Here is a 24,872-nt window from a genome sequence, read left to right on the forward strand (position 1 = left end):
GTGGTCCAGATATACTAAAAGAAGAAGTCAGTTCAGCTGTTAATCAGCTTAAAAATGGCAAGGCAGCTGGTCCTGACAATATCCAGGCAGAGTTTATTAAGCTGATTGATGAAGAGGGTGTGAAGTGGCTTACAGACATTTTTCAATGTAGTGTACAGGTCAGGAAAAATTCCTCAAGAATGGCTCAAGTCTGAATTCATTGCACTTCCCAAGAAAGCTAGTGCCAAAGCATGCAACGATTACAGAACCATAAGCCTCATGAGTCACCTACTGAGATTGTTTCTCAAAATAATCCATAAGAGAATCTACAAACTGTGTGAGCAGCAAATTTCTCCTAATCAGTTCGGTTTCCTTAACGCTGTTGGAACGCGAGAAGCTCTGTTTGGTGTGCAGGTTCTCTTCCAGAGGTGTCGCGACGTGAATTGTGATGTGTTTGCATGTCTCATTGATTATCAGAAAGCATTTGATCGTGTCCAGCATGATAAAATGATAGAAGTGCTCAGAGACAGTGGCATTGACTCAAGAGACCTGAACATCATCATCAATTTGTACTGGAACCAGACAGCAGTTATGAGGGTGGGAGATGAGCAGACAGAGGAGGTGAAAATCTTGCAAGGTGTTAGACAAGGATGTATCTTGTCGCCCATCATTTTCAATCTGTATTCGGAGCGTATATTTGGAGAGGCACTGGAAGATCAAGATGAAGGAATATCAGTGAATGGCAAAAGATTGAACAACATACGGTATGCAGATGACACTATTGTGTTTGCTAACTCCATTGAAGGTCATCTGCAACAGTTGATGGACAGAGTGGTGGAAAAGAGTTCGCAATATGGTTTAGAAATCAACACTAATAAGACAAAGCTCATGGTAATAAGCAAGGAGAATGTAGGTGGAGTACAATTGTTTGTTAATCGAGATGCAATAGAAAGAGTCTCACACTATAACTACCTGGGTACCATCATCAATAAGAAATGGAATAACACACAAGAGATAAGATGCCGCATAGATAAGCAAGAGTTGTCTTCAATAAATTGAGTAAGGTGTACAAGAGTCAAGACCTTACTCTATTAACTAAATTGAGACTATTGCGTTGCTATGTGTTCTCCGTTCTGTTGTATGGGGTAGAAGCATGGACCCTCACAAAAGAAACAATGGTAAAGATTGAAGCTTTGAACTCTGGCTGTACAGAAGAATGCTGAAAATATCCTGGACGCAAAAAGTTACTAATCAAGAGGTTCTAAGGAGAATGAATAAAGAACCGGAGCTCCTGAATACCATTAAAAGTAGAAAACTCCAATACCTCGGCCACATTATGAGGAATAGCTCAAGATACAGACTTCTGCAAGAGATCCTTCAAGGAAAAATCAACGGAAAAAGGGGACCTGGCAGAAGGAGAATTTCATGGCTGGCAAATCTGAGGCTATGGTTTCACCAGTCATCTGCAGAGCTGTTCCGTAGTGCCGTCAACAAGATCAGGATAGCCATTATGATCGCCAACATCCGAAACGGAGCAGGCACGTGAAGAAGAAGAAAAAATAGATTAAAAAATTGACAAAATAGGTCCCAGGTAGCACACCTACGTGTTTCCAACGTTGAAATTTGGTTGTTGAGGTTGAATAGCCGTTAGCTGTTGAATTTTTCAACGTTTTAAATGCAACGTTGTTTTCAACGGTTGATCTATCGTTGAAAACATGTTGAAAACATGTTGAAAACGAGCTTCCAATTCCACCACTCACAGCGCTACAGTAGTCCTTACACAAAAACGGATCTATCAACGACGATCGACTGATCAACGCCATTTCTTGTTTGAATTCTCATCACGTTGATGAAAGCTGTGAACTCTTTTAGAAGAGTCTACCTATTCCACTTTGACTTGGTAAGTTTATTTAATTTATTATTCTTATTTAAAAGATGAGATTGTTTGGTGAATTATTGTCTAAACTTCAAAACAAATATTGTGTGTTGAACATATTAATTATGTTTACATTTGAGGTTAGGGTTAGGTAAGTTATATTATGTTTTAAATTAGAGGGCTCTAATTTAATATAATTATTAAAAATTAATATAATACAATAAGCTTGGTTTTAAGTATTTTACATGTAGCCTACTACTTAACTTCCAAATAAATTACTATTACTTTGATTCCTCCACAAATATTTTCATTATGCTATCTATGTATTGTTTTTGTCACAGGACTGCTTGTGTTGAGAAATTCCATCGAACTTGATATAATAACACTGAACTTAATATAATATAAAATCACTTAACATCAAAGTGATTGCTTTTAACAAGTTCAGTAATTAACTCGGTGATCCAAGAAATTGAAAACGGGTGTCCGGAGTTCAGCTCATAAATATTAACATTTTCCAAATATTGTCATTCCATGGTGACGAAATTTAGCTTAAACTTGTTCATTTTAAATTAAATTTTCAATTAATTCATGCATGTTTACAACCCATATATGTCAAGGATATTTTTGATTAATTTCATTGTGATTTTAAACTTTTGGTCTAGGTTTACAAAATTTAGTAGGCCAATAAAAAATGGTTGAAATATCGGGATACAACTGTTTTTTTCATAAAACTAAGTATGTACCTACAGTAACTATTAAATTTTACTCATAAATCTAAAAAATACATTTTATATAGAGCCTTATTTGTTTACTTCTATAGGCCTAATGAAAGAGGAGTATTTCAAGTTAAAATTCGTCTATGCTACAAAATTTGGAAACCCAATATTCTTACTTTATTCTTAGTTCTTTTGAATGTTTGAACGAACAGCTGGCGTGACTTTCTCATCTGACTATTGTATAGTAATGGACTATTTTTATCTAAAAAACAGTCATCACCTCGCACATTATTAGATGTGCACTTGAGAAAAATTTCTGTACTTGTTGTTAAAAGCAATTCCCTTTTAACCATGCAACATCTGTATCAAATAATAACTCCTATGTGGTGGCAAAATTTCATCTGCCTTCATATTATAGAATTTCTTATTAAAATTTATATTACCTTATGTTTCAGATTCTATCAAAAAATCTTGTGGGTCGACTGTGGGCATTGAGACCCAAATTGAAGACGCTATTAAGGATTGGCTAAAATATGCGACAGTCAGAGTATTTTCAGTGGAGAAAAAAACAATCTAATTTCGTCGGTAATTAAAAAGTATTATGAAATGAAAGTGGAAAGCTATTTTGAAAGTCCCTTTCTATTGAAACACTGTAATACAATATTTGTTTCTCTATTGCATAAATCACAAACTATCATCATACCTGAAAACTAAAATGTAGGCGGTTTATACGATGCCAATTGACAAGACAATAATATTGTCTTCTGAAATTTATAGCTGGTGTAAAGTATCAATTGAATCTTTTAATTCTAGAACCATCATCTAGGCATAGCTAAATAAAAACTAATTGACAATTATTATTGTTTTGCCAATTGGCATAGTTTAAACCTGGCATAAATGTCAAGTAAAAATTTAGATGATCTATATTATTTGCTAGAAAGAATTGAGCTATTTTTGCTCACCACAGATAAAATTATCATACTAAAAATTCAAGATTTTTAAACAACTGCTGAATTCTTGAAATAATGGTTTTAATTTATGTTTCTTACAGACATAAAATGTTTTTGAGCTTGGCAGAGTATATTAAATTACCATGGTAATTTGGTTGTAACCATCTTAGTTCTTTAAACAACCTTTCATCATACTATTTTTGTGGATCAAAATTGAAGTAATATGGAAATAGAAAGAAAAATAAAAATCTCAGTATCCTTTTTGAATCATTTAAATAATGATTAATAATAGTGATTAAATAATTCAAAAAGGATACTGAGATTTTTATTTTCCTTTCTATTTCTATAAAAAGTAGCCCTATACAGAAAAGAGATGAATATGGTTTTTATTGTGTGTTTTTAATGTCAACTTACCAATGTACCGCATTGCAGGGTAATATTTCTGTTACATGAAATCATATGTAAATAAATGGAAATATGATTTCGTATTTTCATCTCTTTTCAAATGATTTTAGAAATATTGCCATGTAATTGATAAGGTACCGGTTCAAAAGTATGGCTAATTCAACGTCTATTTATAGTTGAAAATAATGGTTGTCACAACGTGCTTTCAACGTCTATTTATGGTTGAAAATAATGGTTGTCACGACGTGCTTTCAACATCTATTTATAGTTGAAAATAATGGTTGTTACAATGTTTTTTCAACTATTATTCAACGTTGAAAATAATGTGGAAACGGCGGACATTTTCTCGTGTTTTCAACGTTGAATTTAAACGTCTTTTCAACGTTAAGGTATTACGTGTTTCTAACGTTATTTCAACGTTTCTGTGCTACCTGGGGTAGTAATAATAGAGATGTGTATTTTTCCTCATAATTCTTCAAGAATCAAAGATTGAAAAAACGATGCTGTTTAAACGATGTTTGTTGAAAAAACGATATCGTTCATAGATTTCCCTACAGTTACATTGAAAAGTGGCCATTGCTGCACTGATTACAGAACTCAAAGAATCACTTTTCCGCTCTAGTGCAGGAAAATTTTACCTGCACTCCAGATTTGCAACATGGCAACGCAAAATAGTTAGTAGGTTATTTATGGAGCACCAGTGCAGCAAAATCAAAATTAAGTTGGTAACTGTGGTATAGTGTGGTGGTGCACATTCTAAGAATCTTTGAACGGGCTTCTCATACTCAGCTCAATAATTTTTTTGAAAAATCCTCTCTTTTTTGCAAGTCACAGTTTGGATTTAGAAAGGGCAGATCCATTGAAGATGCTGTTTTCGGAATTAACCAGGGGACACTTAAGGCTAGGGATGACTCTGAACAGGCTCTGGGTATTTTCTGTGACTTGTCGGGAGCTTTTGATAATGTTCAACATGATCTTCTATTGCACAAATTGAAATATTATGGTGTAAATGGGAAAGAATACTCATGGTTCCAGTCATATTTATCGGGGAGGTTCCATAGAGTGTCAATATCTGTTGGTAATGAAACATGCAGCTCTTCTTGGTTACCTATGTCTCAGGGAGTACCGCAGGGTTCAATATTGGGTCCCCTCTTATACCTGGTCTATGTTAATGACATCGAGAGTCACGTCAATTTTAAACTCTCTCTTTTTGCGGACGACACTACAGCTTTAATCACCAGTAGGAACAGTGAATGTTTGATAAGAGAGGCTGAGAGGTGTCTTGCTGAATTAGATTCGTGGTTTGTTCAGAATAGTCTTAGTTTGAACTGCAAAAAAAAAAACTAAAGTAATTCCCTTCAGCAGAGACTATAAAAGTTTTGGAATAAACTTGAATACGCAAAGTAGAGTTGAAACTTCTGATTCCACGACATTCTTGGGTCTGATGATGGAGAGTCATTCGAAGTGGAAGCTTCATATTTCTCATGTCACTGGTAAATTGAATAGAGCCTTGTTTGCATTAAGAGTAATGGCTAGAGTAGGGAGTGAAAAAACTGTTCTTTTTGTATATCATGCTTATTTTCTGTCAGTTATGAGATATGGAGTTATTTTTTGGGGAAAAAGTATAGAGAATAATGGAATATTCATACTGCAGAAGAAAGCCAATAGGATAATTTATAAGATTAATACAATGCGCTCTTGCAGACCTTATTTTAAAGAAAAGAGATTGCTGACGGCTCCTGCTATTTATACAGGGTGTTTCAGAAGTAGTGTCGAGAATTTTAGGGTATTGTACCTGGATGCTAGGAGACTACAAATGTCATATTTGAAGTGTCCAAAACTCAGCGGTTATCCTTATAGCTGCCATTTTGTTTTTTTCACTTAAAAATTTTTATCTCAAGAACGAAATGTTGTATTGATCTGAAATTTGGCATGAATATTTATGCTATGAAGACTCAACTATAAAAAATAGAAAAAAAATTTTTCGTTGAAATTTTTCAAAATGGCGGCCATTTTAAATTTTTGATGGCGAATATCTCAAAAACCGTCCATTTTACAGAAACTTTACAAGAAACAAAAAAGTTAGCAAATTTTTTCACGATTCCAATGATACCTAATTTATTAAGATTGGTCGAAGAATAACAGAGAAATTAATTTTTTTCGTACTGCATGCATGACCACTTTTCACCATTTAAAGATCAATATTAATTTTTTAATTCCAGATGTATTTAAGATGAAGCTTTGAAACTCGGTATGGCTCCATATGGGCAAACAGATGATTTTACAATGGTTTTCAGATGATAATGTTTGTCTTGTAAAAGTATTGTTGTTTCATTAAAAGTAAAGAACCAGATGTAGTGCTTCCTATTTCTTAGTCTCACGTTTCCTAGGTCTTATTTCTATCTTAAATTTCCAGTTTCAATATTTTCTTACGTTGCTTCTACACAAATATTTAATTATTGTAATGGAATTTAGTTCGCTGGAGTACACCGATATTCACTTCATGTATGGAGCAGCTCTTGGCAATGCGACCGAAGCAAGAAGAATGTATGCAGCTGCATTTCCAAACCGCCGTCTCCCTTCCGACAAGGTGTTCACAAGAACTCACAATCGGCTGAGAGAAGTTGGTTCATTTGAACGGAACAGGGTAATTGCTGGTAGGCCTCGAGCAGTTCGAAATGTTGCTTTTGAAGAGGAAGTATTGCAGAAATTCGATTTCAATCCTAGAACGAATACGAGAGCAGTTGCAAAGCAAATCAATTCAAGTGCTTCTTCTGTGTGGCGTGTACTAAACAAGGAAAGACTTCACCCCTTCCGCTTTCAAAAAGTTCACTCATTGGTTGAACGCGACTATGAGCCAAGAGTAAACTGTGCCCGTTGGTTTCTTCAGCAAGACATTATCCAACCAAATTTTCTAGAAAATGTGTTATTTACCGATGAGTCCAGCTTTACAAGAGAAGGAATCTTCAACTCTCGCAACAGTCACGTCTGGGCCTTAGACAATCCTCATGAGGTCAAAGTGCGTGGTTATCAGCATAGATTTTCGCTGAATGTTTGGACGGGTATCTTAGGTAATCGCGTGATTGGACCATACATTCTTCCTAATCGTCTGAATTCTCCCACGTACATTACTTTTTTAAGAGACATACTACCAGAACTTTTGGAAGATGTGCCTCTTGCAAACAGATATAATATTTGGTTTCAACATGATGGTGCCCCTGCTCATTTCGGAAATGTTGTTACGGACTTTCTGAACATGACCTATCGTCAGCGGTGGATTGGGCGGGGTGGACCAGTACCGTGGCCCGCACGTTCACCTGACCTCAACCCTTTAGATTTTTTTTTCTGGGGCCATATGAAAGACCTTGTTTACAGCACGCCAGTAGAAAACGAAGAAGACCTTGTGGCAAGAGTGGTTGCTGCAGCAGGTGCCATTCAAGATGATGAAAATGCTTTTATAGCAGTTCGACGGTCCATGATTGGAAGGTGCAGACTGTGTAATCAAGTTGAAGGACGGCATTTTGAGCAATTGCTGCATTAGTATCAGTGAACCGATTTGAGTGAAATTAATATTTTTCAATGTAAAATAAAATTGGAGGAAAGTTATTCTTGTATATTTCTGTAATAAGAACGGTTTTCATGAAATTATAAAAAAAATTAATATTGATCTTTAAATGGTGAAAAGTGGTCATGCATGCAGTACGAAAAAAATTAATTTCTCTGTTATTCTTCGACCAATCTTAATAAATTAGGTATCATTGGAATTGTGAAAAAATTTGCTAACTTTTTTGTCACTTGTAAATTTTCTGTAAAATGGACGGTTTTCAAGATATTCGCCATCAAAAATTTAAAATGGCCGCCATTTTGAAAAATATCAACGAAAAAATTTTTTTTTATTTTTTATAGTTGAGTCTTCATAGCATAAATATTCATGCCAAATTTCAGATCAATACAACATTTCGTTCTTGAGATAAAAATTTTTAAGTGAAAAAAACAAAATGGCAGCTATAAGGATAACCGCTGAGTTTTGGACACTTCAAATATGACATTTGTAGTCTCCTAGCATCCAGGTACAATACCCTAAAATTCTCGACACTACTTCTGAAACACCCTGTATATTAGATTTAGCAATCTTCGTTTTTAAAAATAGACGAATGTATGATGAGAACCAGGTGAGTCATCCCCATAATACTCGATTTAGAGGTTTTGTTTACCCACATCACAGACTAAGCCTGCTGGAGAGTGGCCCGTTTTATATGGGAATGAAAATATTTAATTCAATCCCATCTCACATAAGAGAAATTGATGGCTTGAAGGAGTTCAAAAAACACTCAGGGAATTCCTTATTGTATTGTGTCCGTACAGGTTAGCAGACTTCCTTGTTGAATAGTGTTTGATTGATGTATGTTATGTGGGATCTGTAGTGTTGAAATAGGAGGGATGGTAGATATTAGATTAAATTTTGACGTGTCATATACTGCGGGATCGTTGCTCCCTTAATGCAGTTCAGTAATTGTGACGAACAAGTAAACTAAACTATACTAAACTAAACTTGATGGGGTGGACTGTGGTGGATGACAGCAGTTGACAGCACACATAGCCATTCAAACACACATACTACATTCTATTTTATTTATTAATAATAAAATTACACAGATTTACATTTGATGGATTTCAGGCAATTTTACCCATAATCACCCACTTTTCATATTCAATGGTAACTGTAGGAAAAACTTAATGTGAAATACTTGCGCAAAGTTCCTCTGCTGCACTCAACAAACCATTCCGTTAAACGTTTCTTTCGGTGCAGCAAACTGTCACTTTGCGCACTAGTTGCACAAATAACTATTGGAATGGTTTGTTGAGTGCACAGAGGAGCTTTGCGCACGTATTTCACATTAAGTTTTTACTACAGTTGAATATGAAAAGTGGTTGATTACACTAGAGACAATTGAATGGTTGGTGTATGTGATATTTTATAGGTTAGGGAAAAAACAAAAAAACAGAATTCTCGAATTACAGTTATCGAGCTTTGTTATTCGATCTTGTTATAATCGAACATGAAGTATCAAGAGCATCAACCTATCGAGTATCAAACCAGTCATAAAACGCGGGAGATGGTATTGATATTCAAAATTCAAATATATTGCTCTCTGAAGGTAAAATAGATATTGCGTATTATACCTATTGCGTACTATTTTTTGGGATGTAAGTAGATTAAAAAATTGACAAAATAGGTAGTAATAATAGAGATGTGTATTTTTCCTCATAATTCTTCAAGAATCAAAGATTGAAAAAACGATGCTGTTTAAACGATGTTTGTTGAAAAAACGATATCGTTCATAGATTTTCCATTAATTCATGATTTTATTTATTTCTAATGTTCCTATTTTGATTCTCTAGAATTTCAATACAGAGGTTTACAAAACAGAGGTTACCTTACAAATTATAATGATATTATGATATTATCAAATGACCTGGCTAGGTCAGAGGTCTGGTGTCAAAGTTTTCAGTTCGCACCTGATCAATTTCAGGGCCTCTGACATGACCTAATGACTGTTTTTGGACAGCCGGGACCTATGGTGATAACGTGTCTATCTGAAACACGGGAGTGGCCTGAGAAAAATAACTTGCCTGGATAACTTATTGGAACCGTAAGATTACTAGTAATAATTCTATCAACTCCCTTTACCAACTTATTTATTATTCTGGAAATAGGCTAATCAACTATAAATTATATTAGATTGTCATTCAAATGCAATAATTAGAACTTCCTGTGGTAGCTCTTCTACTAACAGCCGTACTGATCTTGATCATTTGCTGCTCAGAAATGGAATTTTTCCAATTTTTTTCGTGCTGAAAGTGATATCTACTTGAGTTTAGGCTTGAGAGTGGGTGAGACGGGTGTCGATGAGACGATGAAGTGGGTTCCAAGCCACTGGGAAGCGGGTTTTTCAACTTCAAAAATAAATTACCATATTTAGAAGAGTCGAATCTTCAAGTGATCACCCTCCAACAGGAGTAGGTGGTAGCTAATACCTGCTAGCAGGCGAAGAATCTTAGCGATAGCTTAATAATTATCGTTAGCACGAGCACGGAGCCAATCGCTGAATTGGATTGGATGTAAGAGGATTACACTCTTATCATACAATCACGATCCGTAATCACATGAATCTATCATGTATAGCAACAATTCAATAAAACAAATAGAATCATAGATCATGATCAGTATACAAATATTTTATTTTCCACAATACATCCAACATATTACACATCCAATTCTCTAATAATTTGGCTCTACGTTACATAAAGGCAACACATATTTTTAGGTCCTTCTTTTTAAATGGATAACATTATCTTACAAACTAATGCAGTATAACAGCTTCTTATAATAATAAATAATTGAGTTTTTATAGTGGACAATATTTGTTCCATCTATATTTTCTATCTCCATCAATTACAAAAATACTGGGCTGTTTGAATAATTTAAATTACATTTCAATAATATTTTTATGAAGAATATTTTATATTTTTATTAAGAATTAATGACTAAATACACGTATACGAGCTACTAACTACTGTAAGAATATAATTCTTATAATACTTGATATTTCAATAAAACTATCCATCCAAATAACATTCATCTTAATAAATTAACGTTTTTTCATAATATTGGAATTCAAAGCAACGCTTTGCTCCACTTTTGAATCAATATTAAACTGTTTTCTATAGTGTCTTAATATTCTTGTAAGCGTAGCCTATTAATATCAATCGACAATGTCACGCTCTTTTAGTAACTAATCCATTTCCCTTACAGCAGCCATTCACTCATTTAAAAAAATGAGCTCCACTTAGTTTTTTGGAAATCATGAATATATTTTTGAATACGGTATCCTCTCAAACAATGTGATAATCTTGGTCCCTCAACGAATAATTTGAAAGAGTTACATCTCATAAAATAGAACATTAGAACAGAGAAATTAATTTAGTAAAATACACTATTATTCCAAAAATGGAAAACACTATTCTATATAAACAAGATTATTCTGAATTAAATAAATGAAAATGAAATTATCTAGTCATTTTGATTACAAATACGCTTCTCTTCTCAAATCCCAATAAATGGTCATTAATATGAATCAGTAAAAACCCAGGATTTAAATTGGATGAATGGATACTGGTACTAGATTATGACGTCAGATAATCTAAAATAATAATTATTACTCTGTCGAATCTACGGCATTTGTTTCAAAGTAAATAATGATTTTAATCAAAAATACTGTTCTAGTTAGTAATGTGGAATGCATTTCACTCCTGCCGAGGAGTTCCATCAGCCGATAATGCTATTACACTCAATCTTTAAACAAGTTTAAAACAGTATCTACTATCCAATAGACCTAAGAATACCTCAAGTTCAGTGTTTCATCAATAATTAAAATAGGCTTTTATTTCCTGTTCAAATTATTAAAAATTTTCTGTTTTTCAAATCAAAATATTACTACAAAAGAATTGTGTTGAGAGGTCTTCGAGGCAACTGCTTTCATTTGGGAGATTGGGCCTTTGAAAAGCTGAGAGCGGAGCGCAGCTTATTTCGAACTCGGGGTGAAGTCCACTTGGTGTTAATGCCGGCGATATGCTTCAAATCTTTCGGTGACACTCCTTCGTCCACTTCATCTGCTTCTGTTTTGATCTCCATTTTCTGTTGAAGAGAAAGAAAAAACAGAAAAGAATTATTATTCAAATATAAACTCGAGTCTATCACGATATAATGAATTCTATTGGTAGAATTAGGCCTACTCAGGAAAATGTGAAAAAACATTGATTGACTGAATGTATGACGATGTTCAAGAAAATATTAAACAATATTATTTCATGGTCTGTTGACCGAAAAATGGTGTTCTGTCTCTTGGAACCTCATTTAGGCCCGCAGCAAAGTAGACCCACGCTAATCCACGCCACTCCAACCCACGCCGTGGGAATTTTGTAAACCATTGCTATAGTGAACGCAAATTGGTGAGGCGGGTGATGGTGGCACCATCTCTGAGTGAAATTGGTTCATCTCTGAAATGACTGAAAATTATTCTGAAAAGTACATCAATCTATGCGATTAGAAGGAGGTTTCCCTGACTATCTATTATATGAATAGTAATCAACTTTATATGACATGTGTGCTATTAACTTCAACGATTATATAATATGATGAAAAAATTAAATAAAATGATTCAGAACATTACCAATTTTATATTAGTTTCTTTGATGATAAAAAATGGAGAAGGGAAAATGAGTAAATGAAGAAAGGTGTAACCTCCTGCTCTTTTAGTGCTGGTGCACTAAGTTAGCAAAGGTGCACTTTTCAACTCAGTAATAAAAAAGGTAAATTTAATATCTCATGTGGAAGTACAGTATAATGCCGAGAGCTTAAAATAAAATGTTTAGGCTTTACTATTGCCAAGCTTCTCGTGGTACTATAAAGCTCTTTAATAAGAATACAATTTATTTATTTTGCTATATGTTTTACGGTGGTACTAGAATACTTTTGATATTATTCTAAATATATAATTAATTCGATCTTGTTACCTGTATAATCAAGCGCAGTAACACCTGTTGACCTTCGAGATTTTTCGAAATAGTTTTCAATTTGGTTTTCATTTTTTCCAGTTCACCAGAAACGTAGTCTTCATTGTTTTCGAGTACCATCTCCAAACCTGAAGTCAGGAGAAATAATAAAATCATCAACTGATAGTGCTTTAGTCTCCATAATGTTGAGCATAAGTTGGTAATCGGGAATACTATACACAATAACCGACTGAGAAATTACAAATATATTAAAGAAAATCCTTCACAAATCTTGAGAGAATGGATTATTGGAATCAATGTTATTGAAGAGTAATGAGTATGAATGAAACATATAATTTTATTTAAAAGATTGAATTTCACAGCGAAACAACAGAATTACAAAAAGCCTTATGCACTAACTTATTTCTTTTTCAGGTTTCTTATTCAGTAGCTCATTTTTTATCGTTAATTTGAGAAATTTGTTGCCCTTGATAAACTCACCATCATCTGAGAATGGGTTGCAAAGCCATTTCCTTATCACCATATCAAGGAATCCAAGTTTGCCTTTTGTTTCATTCGGATATTCGATCAGTTCCATTTTATCGACCTTTTCCAGAAGTACTTGTGGCAATTTCCTTTCCAATTCTGTGTGGAGTACAACCTGAATACAAAAGAAGACATGGATTGAAGTAACGTCATTTTCTAGAAGTGGATGTGAAATTGTGATAGGTACTTGAAATGATTTCACAGAATTTTAGTTTCGTTTTAACATGAATCATTTGAGACCTTCTCAAGAAAAATGAGTAGAAAAGAAAACTATTCAGAGATGGACGGTGGAAAATAATGAATGAAAACTCCATCAAGAACGTTTAATTAGATACCCAGATTCATATGAGTTGATATTATTTTGAGTTGATATATTTTTATAACATAAAGTATTGTGTAACTTTTGTTAAGGAGAAGAAGGCAAGTTTTGGGAGTTTACCTGTCTGCCTCCACATATTTTTGTATGTAAATAAATAAATATAATCTTATAATCATTCTTCAAAATAATACGCGGTATCTTGTTAAATTTGGGTGTATCTCTTCACCTGACACCACAAAAACAGTGGTGATAACAGAGATAACAGGTGCTAAACAGAGAAATAAGAGTGTTCATCAACGTTCCTCTCTCAAATTCAAGGTCCATTCATCTTTCATTATCATCCGTCTCATTACCCACGCACAAGTTTAGAGCTCATATTGGCATCACCCTCAAAAAAATTAAAAAAAAAAGTCCAAAACTCTGTAGTCTATGATAACGAACTCTCATTCTTTCTTCTTGATTGATAGTGCAAATGGAGATTATTCAAGACTAGAAGGTAACCTATGCTCCTCAAGTGTCTAATTGAAAACTTGACAAACCGGACCTACTGAGCTCTTGCTAAATTTAAAATAGGCCTATAACCATTCTCAGTAAATTGAGAATCTATATGCAAAATTTCAAGTTAATCAGTCCAGTAGTTCAGAAGTGATGATGCGTCATTTGTGAATTTCCTATACCCTACATGTATAAGCCAGTTCTTTCCTTTATTATAATATAGATTAATAATAATTCTTCAAAGATTTCACATCAAACCCCGATAAACTATAAGTCGGCCGACCTTATGTTGCTCACGCTAATAAGGCCCTTAGCTGTTGAGCGGCGCTAAGCTCCCAAATAAACATTGTCAACTTGTTTTTTCTAAGAATGATAAGAAAGTCAGATTCTTTCATGTTTAATCTAGTTTATCTATGGTTCAATTCTTCAATACTTTTTTTTAAGAATGAATGAATTTTTAATTCGATTTTTATAATAATATTTCAGACCTGCATAGCAAGTCGCTTGAGCTGCGCGTTGCGACGCACCGACTCGATGTCTCCGACGGCCAAACCGATGAGCAGGTTCATGAGCAGAATGGGCATGAGCACCATGAAGATGCCGAGGATGAGGAAGGCGGGGAAGGGGTAGGGCAGGGTGCGGCGGTCCTCGTCGGTCAGATAGAAGGGCTGCACGTAGGTGCCCAGGAAGTCGATCTCACCCAGCATCATGGAGAACGTTCGCATCAGCGACATCGGAACCGTGCTGAACGACAGGTGGTCGCCCTACCAAACGCAAAACGACTCTATGAAAATTTCCATGAGATTCATTACCTTTGATCACAAAGGAAAGAACATAGTGTTCATAGAACAAAGTGTTCCTTTTTCTGTGCTTTAATACATCTGGAAATTTCATTCACTTTCAAGAAACATATTCCTCTGATTGTAAATCAATTTCAATAAATGTTTGTTCAAATTACACATAAATAGAATTTGTAACGAAAGCCTTCAATACATCCAAAAGTTCAATTCATTTCTGAAAGTCATATACAGGTAATTGTGAATGAATTTAAATTTATGTTTGTAAATTGACGTATTACTGTAATTTTTTAAGTAGAGAAACCTGATACAGCGGAACGTGAATGAACGAGTGCTGTGATATTTCTATAGTGCAGTAGTGCATCCGTTTTTCTCTCAAGTGAGTTTCCTGTGTTTCTTGGAACTCCCTTTAAGAAGAAAGAAGGAAGCTCTTCATGAACACCATTGAGTAATTTGTAACAAACACCTGATAAAGTGGAACATGAGTGCTGAAATATTTCAAAGTAGAGCATTCATTTTCCTCTTGAGTCAACTCTCATTTTCCTCCTTCATTTCTTGGAACTCTCTTCAAGAACACACTTGTGGAATTTCTAACGATCACCTTATATAGTAAAACGTGCGCCGTAATATTTTGATATTACAGTGTATCTGTTTTCTCTCAAGTAAACTTACACTATTTCTTGGAACCTCCCTCAAGAAGGAACCTCTTGAAAAACTTCCTTTTTAGAGTTTATCCTCTTGCATTTCTATGTAGACACCAACAATAGTTGGAAGGTCTTTGTTGAGAATGCATTACTCATTAATTATCAATGCGCAATAGTCTGCTCTCTATATTTGAGAGATTTCAATTCATCAAATTTGAAAAGAAATCATAGCGATATAAACGTTTAATATTGCAAGAGTTCGGTCTCTCATTTGATTACCAAACTAGATCATCATGAATATAAATCCTAGAATTTCTCTCACAAATATCATAATATACGTACAATTCGAACTGAAAATTCCACTTGCACATTAGTGAAGGTATAGGCCTATTCTATGAGATTTTTTTTCTATCTTCCACCGCCTACCTCTGCAGATTGAGTAAGAGCGTGAACCAGGTGAGAAAGACGGTGATGGAAGCACAGGACACCTGCAGGCTGACCAGAGCCTGAGTTTGTCCGGTGAGCAGAGGAAAGACCATCATCAGCGAGGAGATGTACAGCATCCACGAGACCAGATTGGTTGGATCCAGCAGGTACTGCCAGCGCTGTTGGTACAACTGCAACACCTCTCGCAGCGAACTCAGCACGATGTAGATGCAGATTACCACCGCGCTTGTGTACATCGCTGCTTTGATCATCATCTGTTCTTCCTGAAGAAATAAATGGACAGAATTCAATGAAATATTGATTCTAGGGAAAATGTTTGGTATAGTAAATTCTTATGGCTTTTGTTGGTGGGGAGTCCCTTGCGGGAAAATCCCACCTCACCTGAATAGGTGAATTTAAGCCGTCAGTGGGCCTTACGACTGTCATACTTCAGTCGGGACCAACAATTAATGGTAATGGAAATGGGGTAAGTTATAGTTACTGAAAATAGTTAACGGAATTGGGAATCGACTCTTCCCAAAAAATGGGAATAGGTTCTTCCTGAGAAAATAAATTATCCAAATTCCATAGAATACAAGGATCAATGCGAAATGGAATTGGAATTCGATTGTGGAGAAGAGAAGAGGGTATCAAATAAAGGAGCGAAAATGGAAAATGAAATTAGAATTTAATGCGAAAAAGAATGGTTATTGAATCGAAAGAAAAGTAGAGAATCGGGGTATAAGATAATGACAATGATGCAAAATTTGTTACAGAGATTTGAGAGAGAAATGCGAATGTAATTGGAAATGATAGAATGTGAATTTGAAATCAACGAATAGATTTTAAAAGAATAATAAATCGAGAGTGTAATCATGAGGAATGGAATGGTAATAAGATTCAACAAATGACAAGGAAATAAGGGGTTGTAGAATTAGTATAATTGGAGTAAAATCCGAGGAATAATAGGAAAAGAGTGCCCAGTTGCATAAAATTCTGTTCAATCTTAACAATGTGTTTAAAAGATGACGGCTAAATGCCACGAGAACCTTTCAGAGAACCGTAAGAGAAACATAAGACGAATTCAATCAGCACTAAATAATAGTTTAAATTCAACAGACTTTTGTGCAATCGGTTAAATATAAATCGTTCAATATAATAACAATACAAAAAAGATTGCAAAATGTAAGAAGGAAGTGTCATTGTCATTGGAAATATAATGTGAATTATATAATATTATATTATATTAATTATATTCAGGGAATTGGTCAGGGTATAAAATAGGAAAACTGATTAACAGGATAATTCGAGAGGGTAATGAGGATGAAATTGGAAACAAGAGAAAAGAAATTAATGTTTGAAAAAAAGAGTGAAATTAACAAACATTTGTGTATACTCACTGTCATGTTAATTTCAGCATACTGCAGATAAGTCCTTTGAAAATCGATGCTTTTCGTGGCATTGCTAACGATAGGCCTCGAGACATCCATTAGCTTTGACGAGAAGTAGGTTACGAATATTAGAAAGACCATATAAAAGAGTAGATGAGCACAGTGGAAGTATTTGCCGTAGGAGTTCCATTTCATTTGCAGGTATTTCTGGCTGAGAGGGTGAGCTAGCAGCTCCACGCGACCATGGACAACCATTGCCTAAACATTTAAATTAAATTATTACATAAGTTAATAAAAATATTTTATACAAATATTACATTTTAGTGACAGTTGTCATTTTAGTGAGTATGTAGAGCTCGTAGAACTTAGTATTATTTTCATAGAGTAAACATAGCTCGAACATGAAGGGGATACCTCCCCTTATTTTTCATGACTTCTCCTTCGGAATATAGATTTGCAACGATTTACAGTTTAGATAAAACAGATTTCCAAAATTAGATGTTGAGTGATTCTTCTTCATTTTTTGAATTGAATTTTCCATTGTCTTCAATATGTGCAAAGCGATAACCAAAAAACCTAAATGTGGGCCCAACTCTCAGAAAAGAGAAATAGATTGTTTGAATTCTACATATCACTTAATCAGGAAAAATTGCACATAATATCACATAATATCATATAACTGAGCTGATTTTAAACTGTATAGGTTTTTGTTTTGAGATAGATTTGTTTGGCGATAGTTCTAAACTCTCAACAAGCTCAACTTTCTCTTTTTTGGACGTGAATCTCTAAGATTACCTAATGGAGTAATAATTGAAGACAAATTACAGAATGATAATAATACTTATCAAGCAACAATAATATCATAATCACCTCTGAAATGAGAATTTCAATCATCACAATATAATTGGAAAATGTTGACTTGTTCTGGAATACAAGAAATTCATCTTTGACAATCCCTCGATTACTTTAACCGCAGATAATGAAACATTATTTTTCTAACAGTCTGTTCAGTATTATTCTAACAGACTGTTCCTATAGACAAATAAGTACAGAACAATGTGTTTCACCTTTAGCAAAAAATTCCTTTCCACATTTTCCATTCCTCTTCGCAAATTCATTTTCCATTTCCTTTCCGCAAACTCCATTCCTTTCGCACAAGAAATTTTCAAATTCAAGAGAAAATAGATAATTTTTTGAGAAACATGCTTACTGACATTGACAACTTCGAGCGGAGAGGGCACCCACTGCGGATTGTTCAACGCCTTTCTGATTTCCCGTTTCTCGTCGGTCGATTTCTGATAGTACATGAATGAATATTTGATCTGAAAAGTTACAAAAAAGACACATGCTGCATAGTTGTTCATACCACATAACTGGCGTAAGCTAGCATAGCTTCGGCAAATGTAAATTTTTCAAGCACAAATTCGGGTTGCTTTACATTTTTGTATGATCAACAGAACTAAGCATTAGCTGTTGGCATGAGCAGCGAAATACGACCACAGAATTAGCAGGAAGAATTTTTCTACAACATACACGATGGTGGAAAGTTCATGCTTGTGACGAGTGGTGATAATAACTACAAATGAGTGAAGTGAGTGGAAAAGTTTTACATGAAAATTATAAATTATAATTGACGAATCTTAATCTACAATAAGAAATATTGATCTCAAATCAAGATAATCGTCCTTCATTCGTACCGATATTGATTGAAACCGAATTATTGCGGAATGACATATTATCGAATAGGAACTTCAAGAACATCAATTCATATTCTGGATGTTACATACAATATAGATGTTGTGAGGAGTTTTTAAGGACACATATATACGGATGTTACATAATTATGGATTTGAATAATTAAACCACAAACGAAACATTGTTGTAACGAACAGAATGAGGTCCATTTTGCTATGAAATAGATTTGTGATGTATCGAGCTTCCAGTAGAATCTATTCAAATATTTTTCATTTTTGAATTGTAGGTGATTGTAATTCCAAAATCTATTGGAATACATGATTGTAAATTATTCTTTGATAAATGTAGTTTCCAATGAAATTAATAATGAATTAAGATTACAAGACAATGAGAGCTTTGTACATCATGAAAAATTCAAAACATACAACAATAATGAGGACCTAGAAACTCCTCTCAGATGAAATGCAGTATAATGTTATGAATTTTCGTTCATGCAAAGAATCAAACATGACACAAATCTCCATGAAACTAGAATTAAGTATCATGATTATATACAAAAATAAAAGAAACGAAAAAGTAAATAAAACTCACTCTCAGTACGGTCATGCTTAGCAGAAATTCTGAAAGCTTTTCGATTTTCAAGATGTGTGACATTCAGGTTGTACTCAGGCAGTCGAGGGGTTGGTTGAGTGCTCTAAGCTATTTACACACTTACATTCAAAGCCGGTAAAGGGATTGGCTTTTGCAATGTGTGAGGCTCGCCGTTTGTCGCTGACTTTTTATTCATCTGATTGTAGCGTGGACATTGGAGGCAAGAGAAGTTGTACTTGATCTGCGCAGATAACAGACAAACACGTTCACGAATCACAAGTGATAATAATTTACATGTGAGTTGAAAGTAGATAACTGTACAGTGAATATGTCATGTGGTCATATTGTCATGTGAATATATGGAAATGATCAAGTGATTATTTACAGTATATTTTGGATGAATTGAAAGCTGATGTGAAGAATAAATTACAATGATAGGAATTATTCACAAGATGAACAGAATTCATAAATTTGACAGTATAAAATAATGAGGAAGATGTATAGATCTTATCAATTTCTATAATGAAACTATAGATAACACACTTTTCCACCAATGAATTGTCATCTTTGCAGCTTGTATCATTGATCATTTCATCAATAAATTGTCGAAACAATAAATTCTGATCCTACTTGTTATGTAGGGTTTTGAAGAATATTTTTGGGAATTGCTAAAAGTTCTGTAGAGTTCACTAGGTACTGAAATTCCTGGTATGGGAAGTTACGAACTATACGAGTCTGGCTAAACTAAAGATAATTCAACGTCAACTTTATGATCATTATTTGAAGAATATTATTACAAGGATTTTCAGTGAACTATGAGAATGGGTTGAATGAGGTCTGACTTACATAGAACGACTTGGAATCTTTTTTACAATTAGCTTTTGTAATACACTTATCCTGAACAGATTCGAAAACTTTGGGCATTGAAGCGATGAGAGCCAGGGTGACGCAAGGGTGCTTGTCGGAACGTAGGGCCATTACTTCTTGGGCTCTGAAAATGCAAAAATACTCTAGTCATCAATTAAATTAATTCCAACTAAAACTATTCAATCAAAAGTAGGCAGTACCAGAGATATATTATAATTTGGTTTTCAATTATTATAATTGGTGGTTTAACAACTTCTCTATTTCATAAAAGACTTGAAATTCACAATTTATTCATTTAGGTTTTCATTATTCCAGAGACGTCTGAAATCTCCGTGATCCGAAACTCCAGCTTGTTTCATTAAACAGCCATATATAGGAATTTTCCCATTATTTTGTACCTTTTGGACAAATCAGAGGAATAGGTCTCTTGCATTCCACATCAGCAACTCTTCAGCTTACATTGCTGTAGAATCTATTACTGTACTAGGTACTGTACCAACACTTGGCGTGTTATTGAAGCTAATCTTTGAATTTTCCTCTGACATATCATTCATCTCATGTTTTTAGTATCTTTAGTATTTCATTAAATTTGCGGTTTTATAGCATTCTTGTTTGTTTCCATGAGATATCAGTTAGTTTCTGGGTGATATCAATCTCATTTCAGGAGAATAATATTTATTCAGATTACAATACTAGGGTACTATAATATCTCAGAAAAAATAGGTTTTGTGAATATTTACTGACCTTGAGTCGTGAGTAACCATTGCAAGAGCTGCCTCCGGAAACTTGTAGTAGATGGCATAATCAATGGCGCTCAAATCAATGTGGTTGTAGAGCAGTTTGCATTCCATTGATAACAGCAGCGCTATCGAATTGGGCTTATTCTCCATTGTAGCCAGATGCAGGGCTGTGTTCTGAAAAAGAAACAAGATAGAACAATAGATAGTGAACTGATCATTCTCACATATTCGAGGAATTGTGCTTTGGAAATGAAATTCGTTGAGCAATATTAATGTTCTTGAAACCAGTTGCACAAACACCAGTTGAATTTTAATCATGATTAAATTCCAAGAGAGCCAATCAGAGAAGGTTTTACTGAGAGCTTCTTTGATTGGTTATCTTGGCATTCAATCATGCTTGAAAGTAAAGACTTTTGTGCAAACGGGTGTAAGTAATGTAAATATTCATAATTTTTACTATAAAGAAAATTTTCTTCAACTGAACTAATATGGAAATCCAACTACAAACTAAAATCGTACTTAGTAATGACAGCTCATTCAAAACGTTGAATGCTTGTTCTAGCTATCTTTGTTTGTCATTGGACAGAACAGATAGCGCTATCCTTTTCTAGCTTCGCTGTTGTTTACGTTGGAGCAGCAGATTGAAATACGCTGGAACAAACCTGAATAAAAATTGAAAAAGATGAAAATGAAAGATTTTAGAAATGAACTCACGCCATCCTTGTCGACTTGATCGAGTAGATGCGAGTGCACCGAATGCAGCAGTTCGATGGTCTGGGTGAAACCACACATGGCGGCCAGATGCAGTGGGTTACGACCATTGTGGTCGCGGTGCAGCAGGGCACCTCTGTTCAGCAGCAGCTGCACTACTCGAGTATGACCTGAACAGAAGTCAACGCATGCAAACAATTACTGTGGGGACTTTGGCTGAAGATGGAAAAAAGAAGATGATCTATTCAATGACCTGAACAATCGAAGCTAGAGCAACAAGATGGAAAGATACGTATGACCACAGATTTAAGCCAGACTATAGAGTGTAGTCTACATACCACAGATAATCCAGATGTAGAGAGTTGGTTTAGTCTATGTTATGACCTAGACAAAATGAAAAGATCATAATTGAGGTAGAAAATTTGCTTAAGATATGCAAATTTGCATATTTGCTTAGAATGCAAAATTACCTATTGAATTATCTAGACTCCTAGACAATTGATATCAAAGTGGAAATAAAAAAAATAATGGGGAAATTTGATGACAATATTGAATAATGTAACACCTTTCTGATTATGTCTGAGATGTGAAGGAGGGAATACCAGACTGTTATAGAACTCGACTTTTAGAAACAGTCTTTTTAGCAAATAATTGGATTACATTGATAAGGATTCTATAAATCTTTGTATCCTTTGAAACGTCTTACCTTGCTGTGATGCAATATGAAGGGGTGTGAGCCCATCTCCATCAGTTTCATTTATGATGAATGAGCCTTTCTCCGAATCCAATAGTTGTTTCACTGTGTTGTACCTTCCGTATCTGAAATTAACGAATGGATGGATGATATTTCACTACGATCATATAAGAAGTGTACAATAAAAATTGATGTTGCATGAAACCAGCTAATAATTAGGTTTGAATTATACTGATCTACTCAATCAAAAATTTCCTTCAAATAAAGCGTTTCACGAGCATGAGAGACTATAACAATCGAAGAATAGTGATTCATAATAGAAAAAATCAACGAAATGTTTATTCGACTTCGATTTTAATTCTGATCTAAAAGAGGGATGTTTTTGATCTAATAATTTAAAATAGTGACGGTTTTTTGGAGATTGAGAAATTTGCGCGTTGACTGCTATTGGGAATTGACTTTGTTGGCTCTCGCAGACCTATAATATTTCACTTAATTGTTTGTTGATAATAATGATGATGAAATATTATCATATCAAACAACCTTGCAGCGAAATGAAGAGGACTCTCATTGTTGTTGTTTTTCAGATTGATGCAGGCTCCCAGACGAATTAGATTCTCGAGACTTCTGATATGACCTTCGCGACTGGCAAAGTGCAGAGGCGAACAGCCCATGTTATCTTTCTCATTCAGCAATTCTTGCAGATCTTCGGTTGACTGAGCCTGCAAATGAAGGAAATTATTTTAAAAGAAAATTCATTTCTATTTGTGAATTCTATTGAATTTTAAATTATATGCACATTATTTACTCCCCAATCATAATATTGTTACATGTCCATATTGACTTGGAAAGCAATTTAATACCTGAGGTCTCTCTCTTGTAACTTAGATTCCATTTCGTACAACTCCAATACAATGAAATAGAATCTTTACGAATCATACATTATCTTTGGCATTTTTTTCCATATTGGGGTTTCATGTGACTAGTGAACACTCAGGTGATGATTTATAACTACAGCATGTATACCATAGTAGTTCTGTGAACAGTAGACCTCATGCAGTTTTCTCATCCACAAGTATCTGGTGTCACCTGTTCACCGGCTTCTCCAGACATCTGTGTAATGCATGCAATGAATAATCCACTTGCCAGCTGATTGATTATGAATAGTTCTATAATCTGATTAATACTATCTTCAGGGTAGATGATATATACTCCTCTAGTGAAATAGAAATCCAGTGATATCGGAGTATGAAGGAAATTCGTTTTCCTTTCATATTATCCTTAAAATCCAAATTTCAAAAAACCTTGTTTAAAAATCGACGCGCAGTTTAAAAAGGAATATTCCTGCCAAATCTCAATAAAATTCTATCAACGTGTTTGGCCGTAAATGCGTTACATATATACAGATATACGAAAGAAAATCCGAGTTAAAACACCTCACTACGTTCCGTCAACTATAATTACTTTTTTCCTTGTTAGGCTTAAATGCTCACAGTCGATAACTTTTCCAAAAATGACCCAAACCCTAGTCAATCATCTCGGTAGAGATGTACCAACTTTGTATATTACAACAGGAGATTACAAGAGCATTCTTCTAAAGAAGGACAATTAGAAATTTGGTGACAACCCTCCTGAAGAGGCTTTCTGTCTTCTTTATTTTATATAATTCACAACGTCCTTTTCTCTTTAATTAGGCTGTCTACAATGAGGCTTTATTGAGCCTATTCTACTTTTAGTCGCACCATAATTAAAATTACTCCATTGGAAAGACCATCAAGATTGGAAATAATGATTTCTAATATTCACCTTGATAACTTCAGTGGCAAACTCATCAAGCCTTCCACCATTCATAACAACCAGATGCAGAATGTTGCGATGGTTGAAATCCTTGAGATGGATGTTGGCTTTGAGACGAATCAAAGCTAGCACCGTTCTCCAGCCGCCCCTCGATGCTGCAAGCAGAAGAGGAGATCTTCTCTCCTTGTCCATTGCATTGATGTCAGCACCCTGTGAAATCAACGGGTTTCAACTTTGAATCTCAAAAGGAGAAAACAATATGAACTGCAATGTACATAGGTTGGTACATGTTGGTTTAATCGGATAGGATTTAATAGTTAAGAAATATTTATATTTTCTTTGGTTCAATGAGCAAATTTATTAATACATACTAAATTGGAAACATTTTCTGAACACACAGAGAGAAAGTACCGTTTAAGTTGCAATGATGTCTAATCGCTCAGAGTTGAAAGTGGCGATCTCTCTCTACTCTCATTGGAGAAGATTTCGTTATTGACGATTTCCAACTTGGAAATCACTTTCCAGTGTTTCCGAACTTACTTTGAACATCCATTATTCTTAACAGTTACTAAATGTATGCTCTGTGAATTACTTATTTTTCATGATAAAAAAAAAAACAGTTTATCAAACTGTAAGGCAAAATGATACAAGATGCATTTGCTTGATATTGTATTGCC

General features: G+C 34.5%; 1 protein-coding gene across 1 annotated transcript in view; it reads right to left on the reverse strand.

The window, feature by feature from the left end:
• Nucleotides 1-10,148: 10,148 nt before the first annotated feature.
• The window catches only part of LOC111050064 (transient receptor potential cation channel subfamily A member 1), a 64,907-nt gene continuing 50,183 nt past the window's right edge, over nucleotides 10,149-24,872 (reverse strand). The window contains exons 9-22 of the mRNA XM_039431366.1: nucleotides 24,205-24,405; nucleotides 22,942-23,120; nucleotides 22,411-22,523; nucleotides 21,708-21,874; nucleotides 20,998-21,167; nucleotides 20,233-20,377; nucleotides 18,315-18,422; nucleotides 17,110-17,358; nucleotides 15,710-15,993; nucleotides 14,944-15,046; nucleotides 14,331-14,606; nucleotides 12,984-13,143; nucleotides 12,504-12,631; nucleotides 10,149-11,625 (exon numbers count right to left, since the gene is read on the reverse strand). Coding sequence (XP_039287300.1) covers nucleotides 11,467-11,625; nucleotides 12,504-12,631; nucleotides 12,984-13,143; nucleotides 14,331-14,606; nucleotides 14,944-15,046; nucleotides 15,710-15,993; nucleotides 17,110-17,358; nucleotides 18,315-18,422; nucleotides 20,233-20,377; nucleotides 20,998-21,167; nucleotides 21,708-21,874; nucleotides 22,411-22,523; nucleotides 22,942-23,120; nucleotides 24,205-24,405 — 2,442 coding nt within the window. The 3' untranslated portion in view covers nucleotides 10,149-11,466. The remainder of the gene's footprint in view (nucleotides 11,626-12,503; nucleotides 12,632-12,983; nucleotides 13,144-14,330; nucleotides 14,607-14,943; nucleotides 15,047-15,709; nucleotides 15,994-17,109; nucleotides 17,359-18,314; nucleotides 18,423-20,232; nucleotides 20,378-20,997; nucleotides 21,168-21,707; nucleotides 21,875-22,410; nucleotides 22,524-22,941; nucleotides 23,121-24,204; nucleotides 24,406-24,872) is intronic.

The sequence above is a fragment of the Nilaparvata lugens genome, chromosome 6 (assembly GCF_014356525.2).
Source record: "Nilaparvata lugens isolate BPH chromosome 6, ASM1435652v1, whole genome shotgun sequence".
NCBI classification, from domain to species: Eukaryota; Metazoa; Arthropoda; class Insecta; order Hemiptera; family Delphacidae; genus Nilaparvata; species Nilaparvata lugens.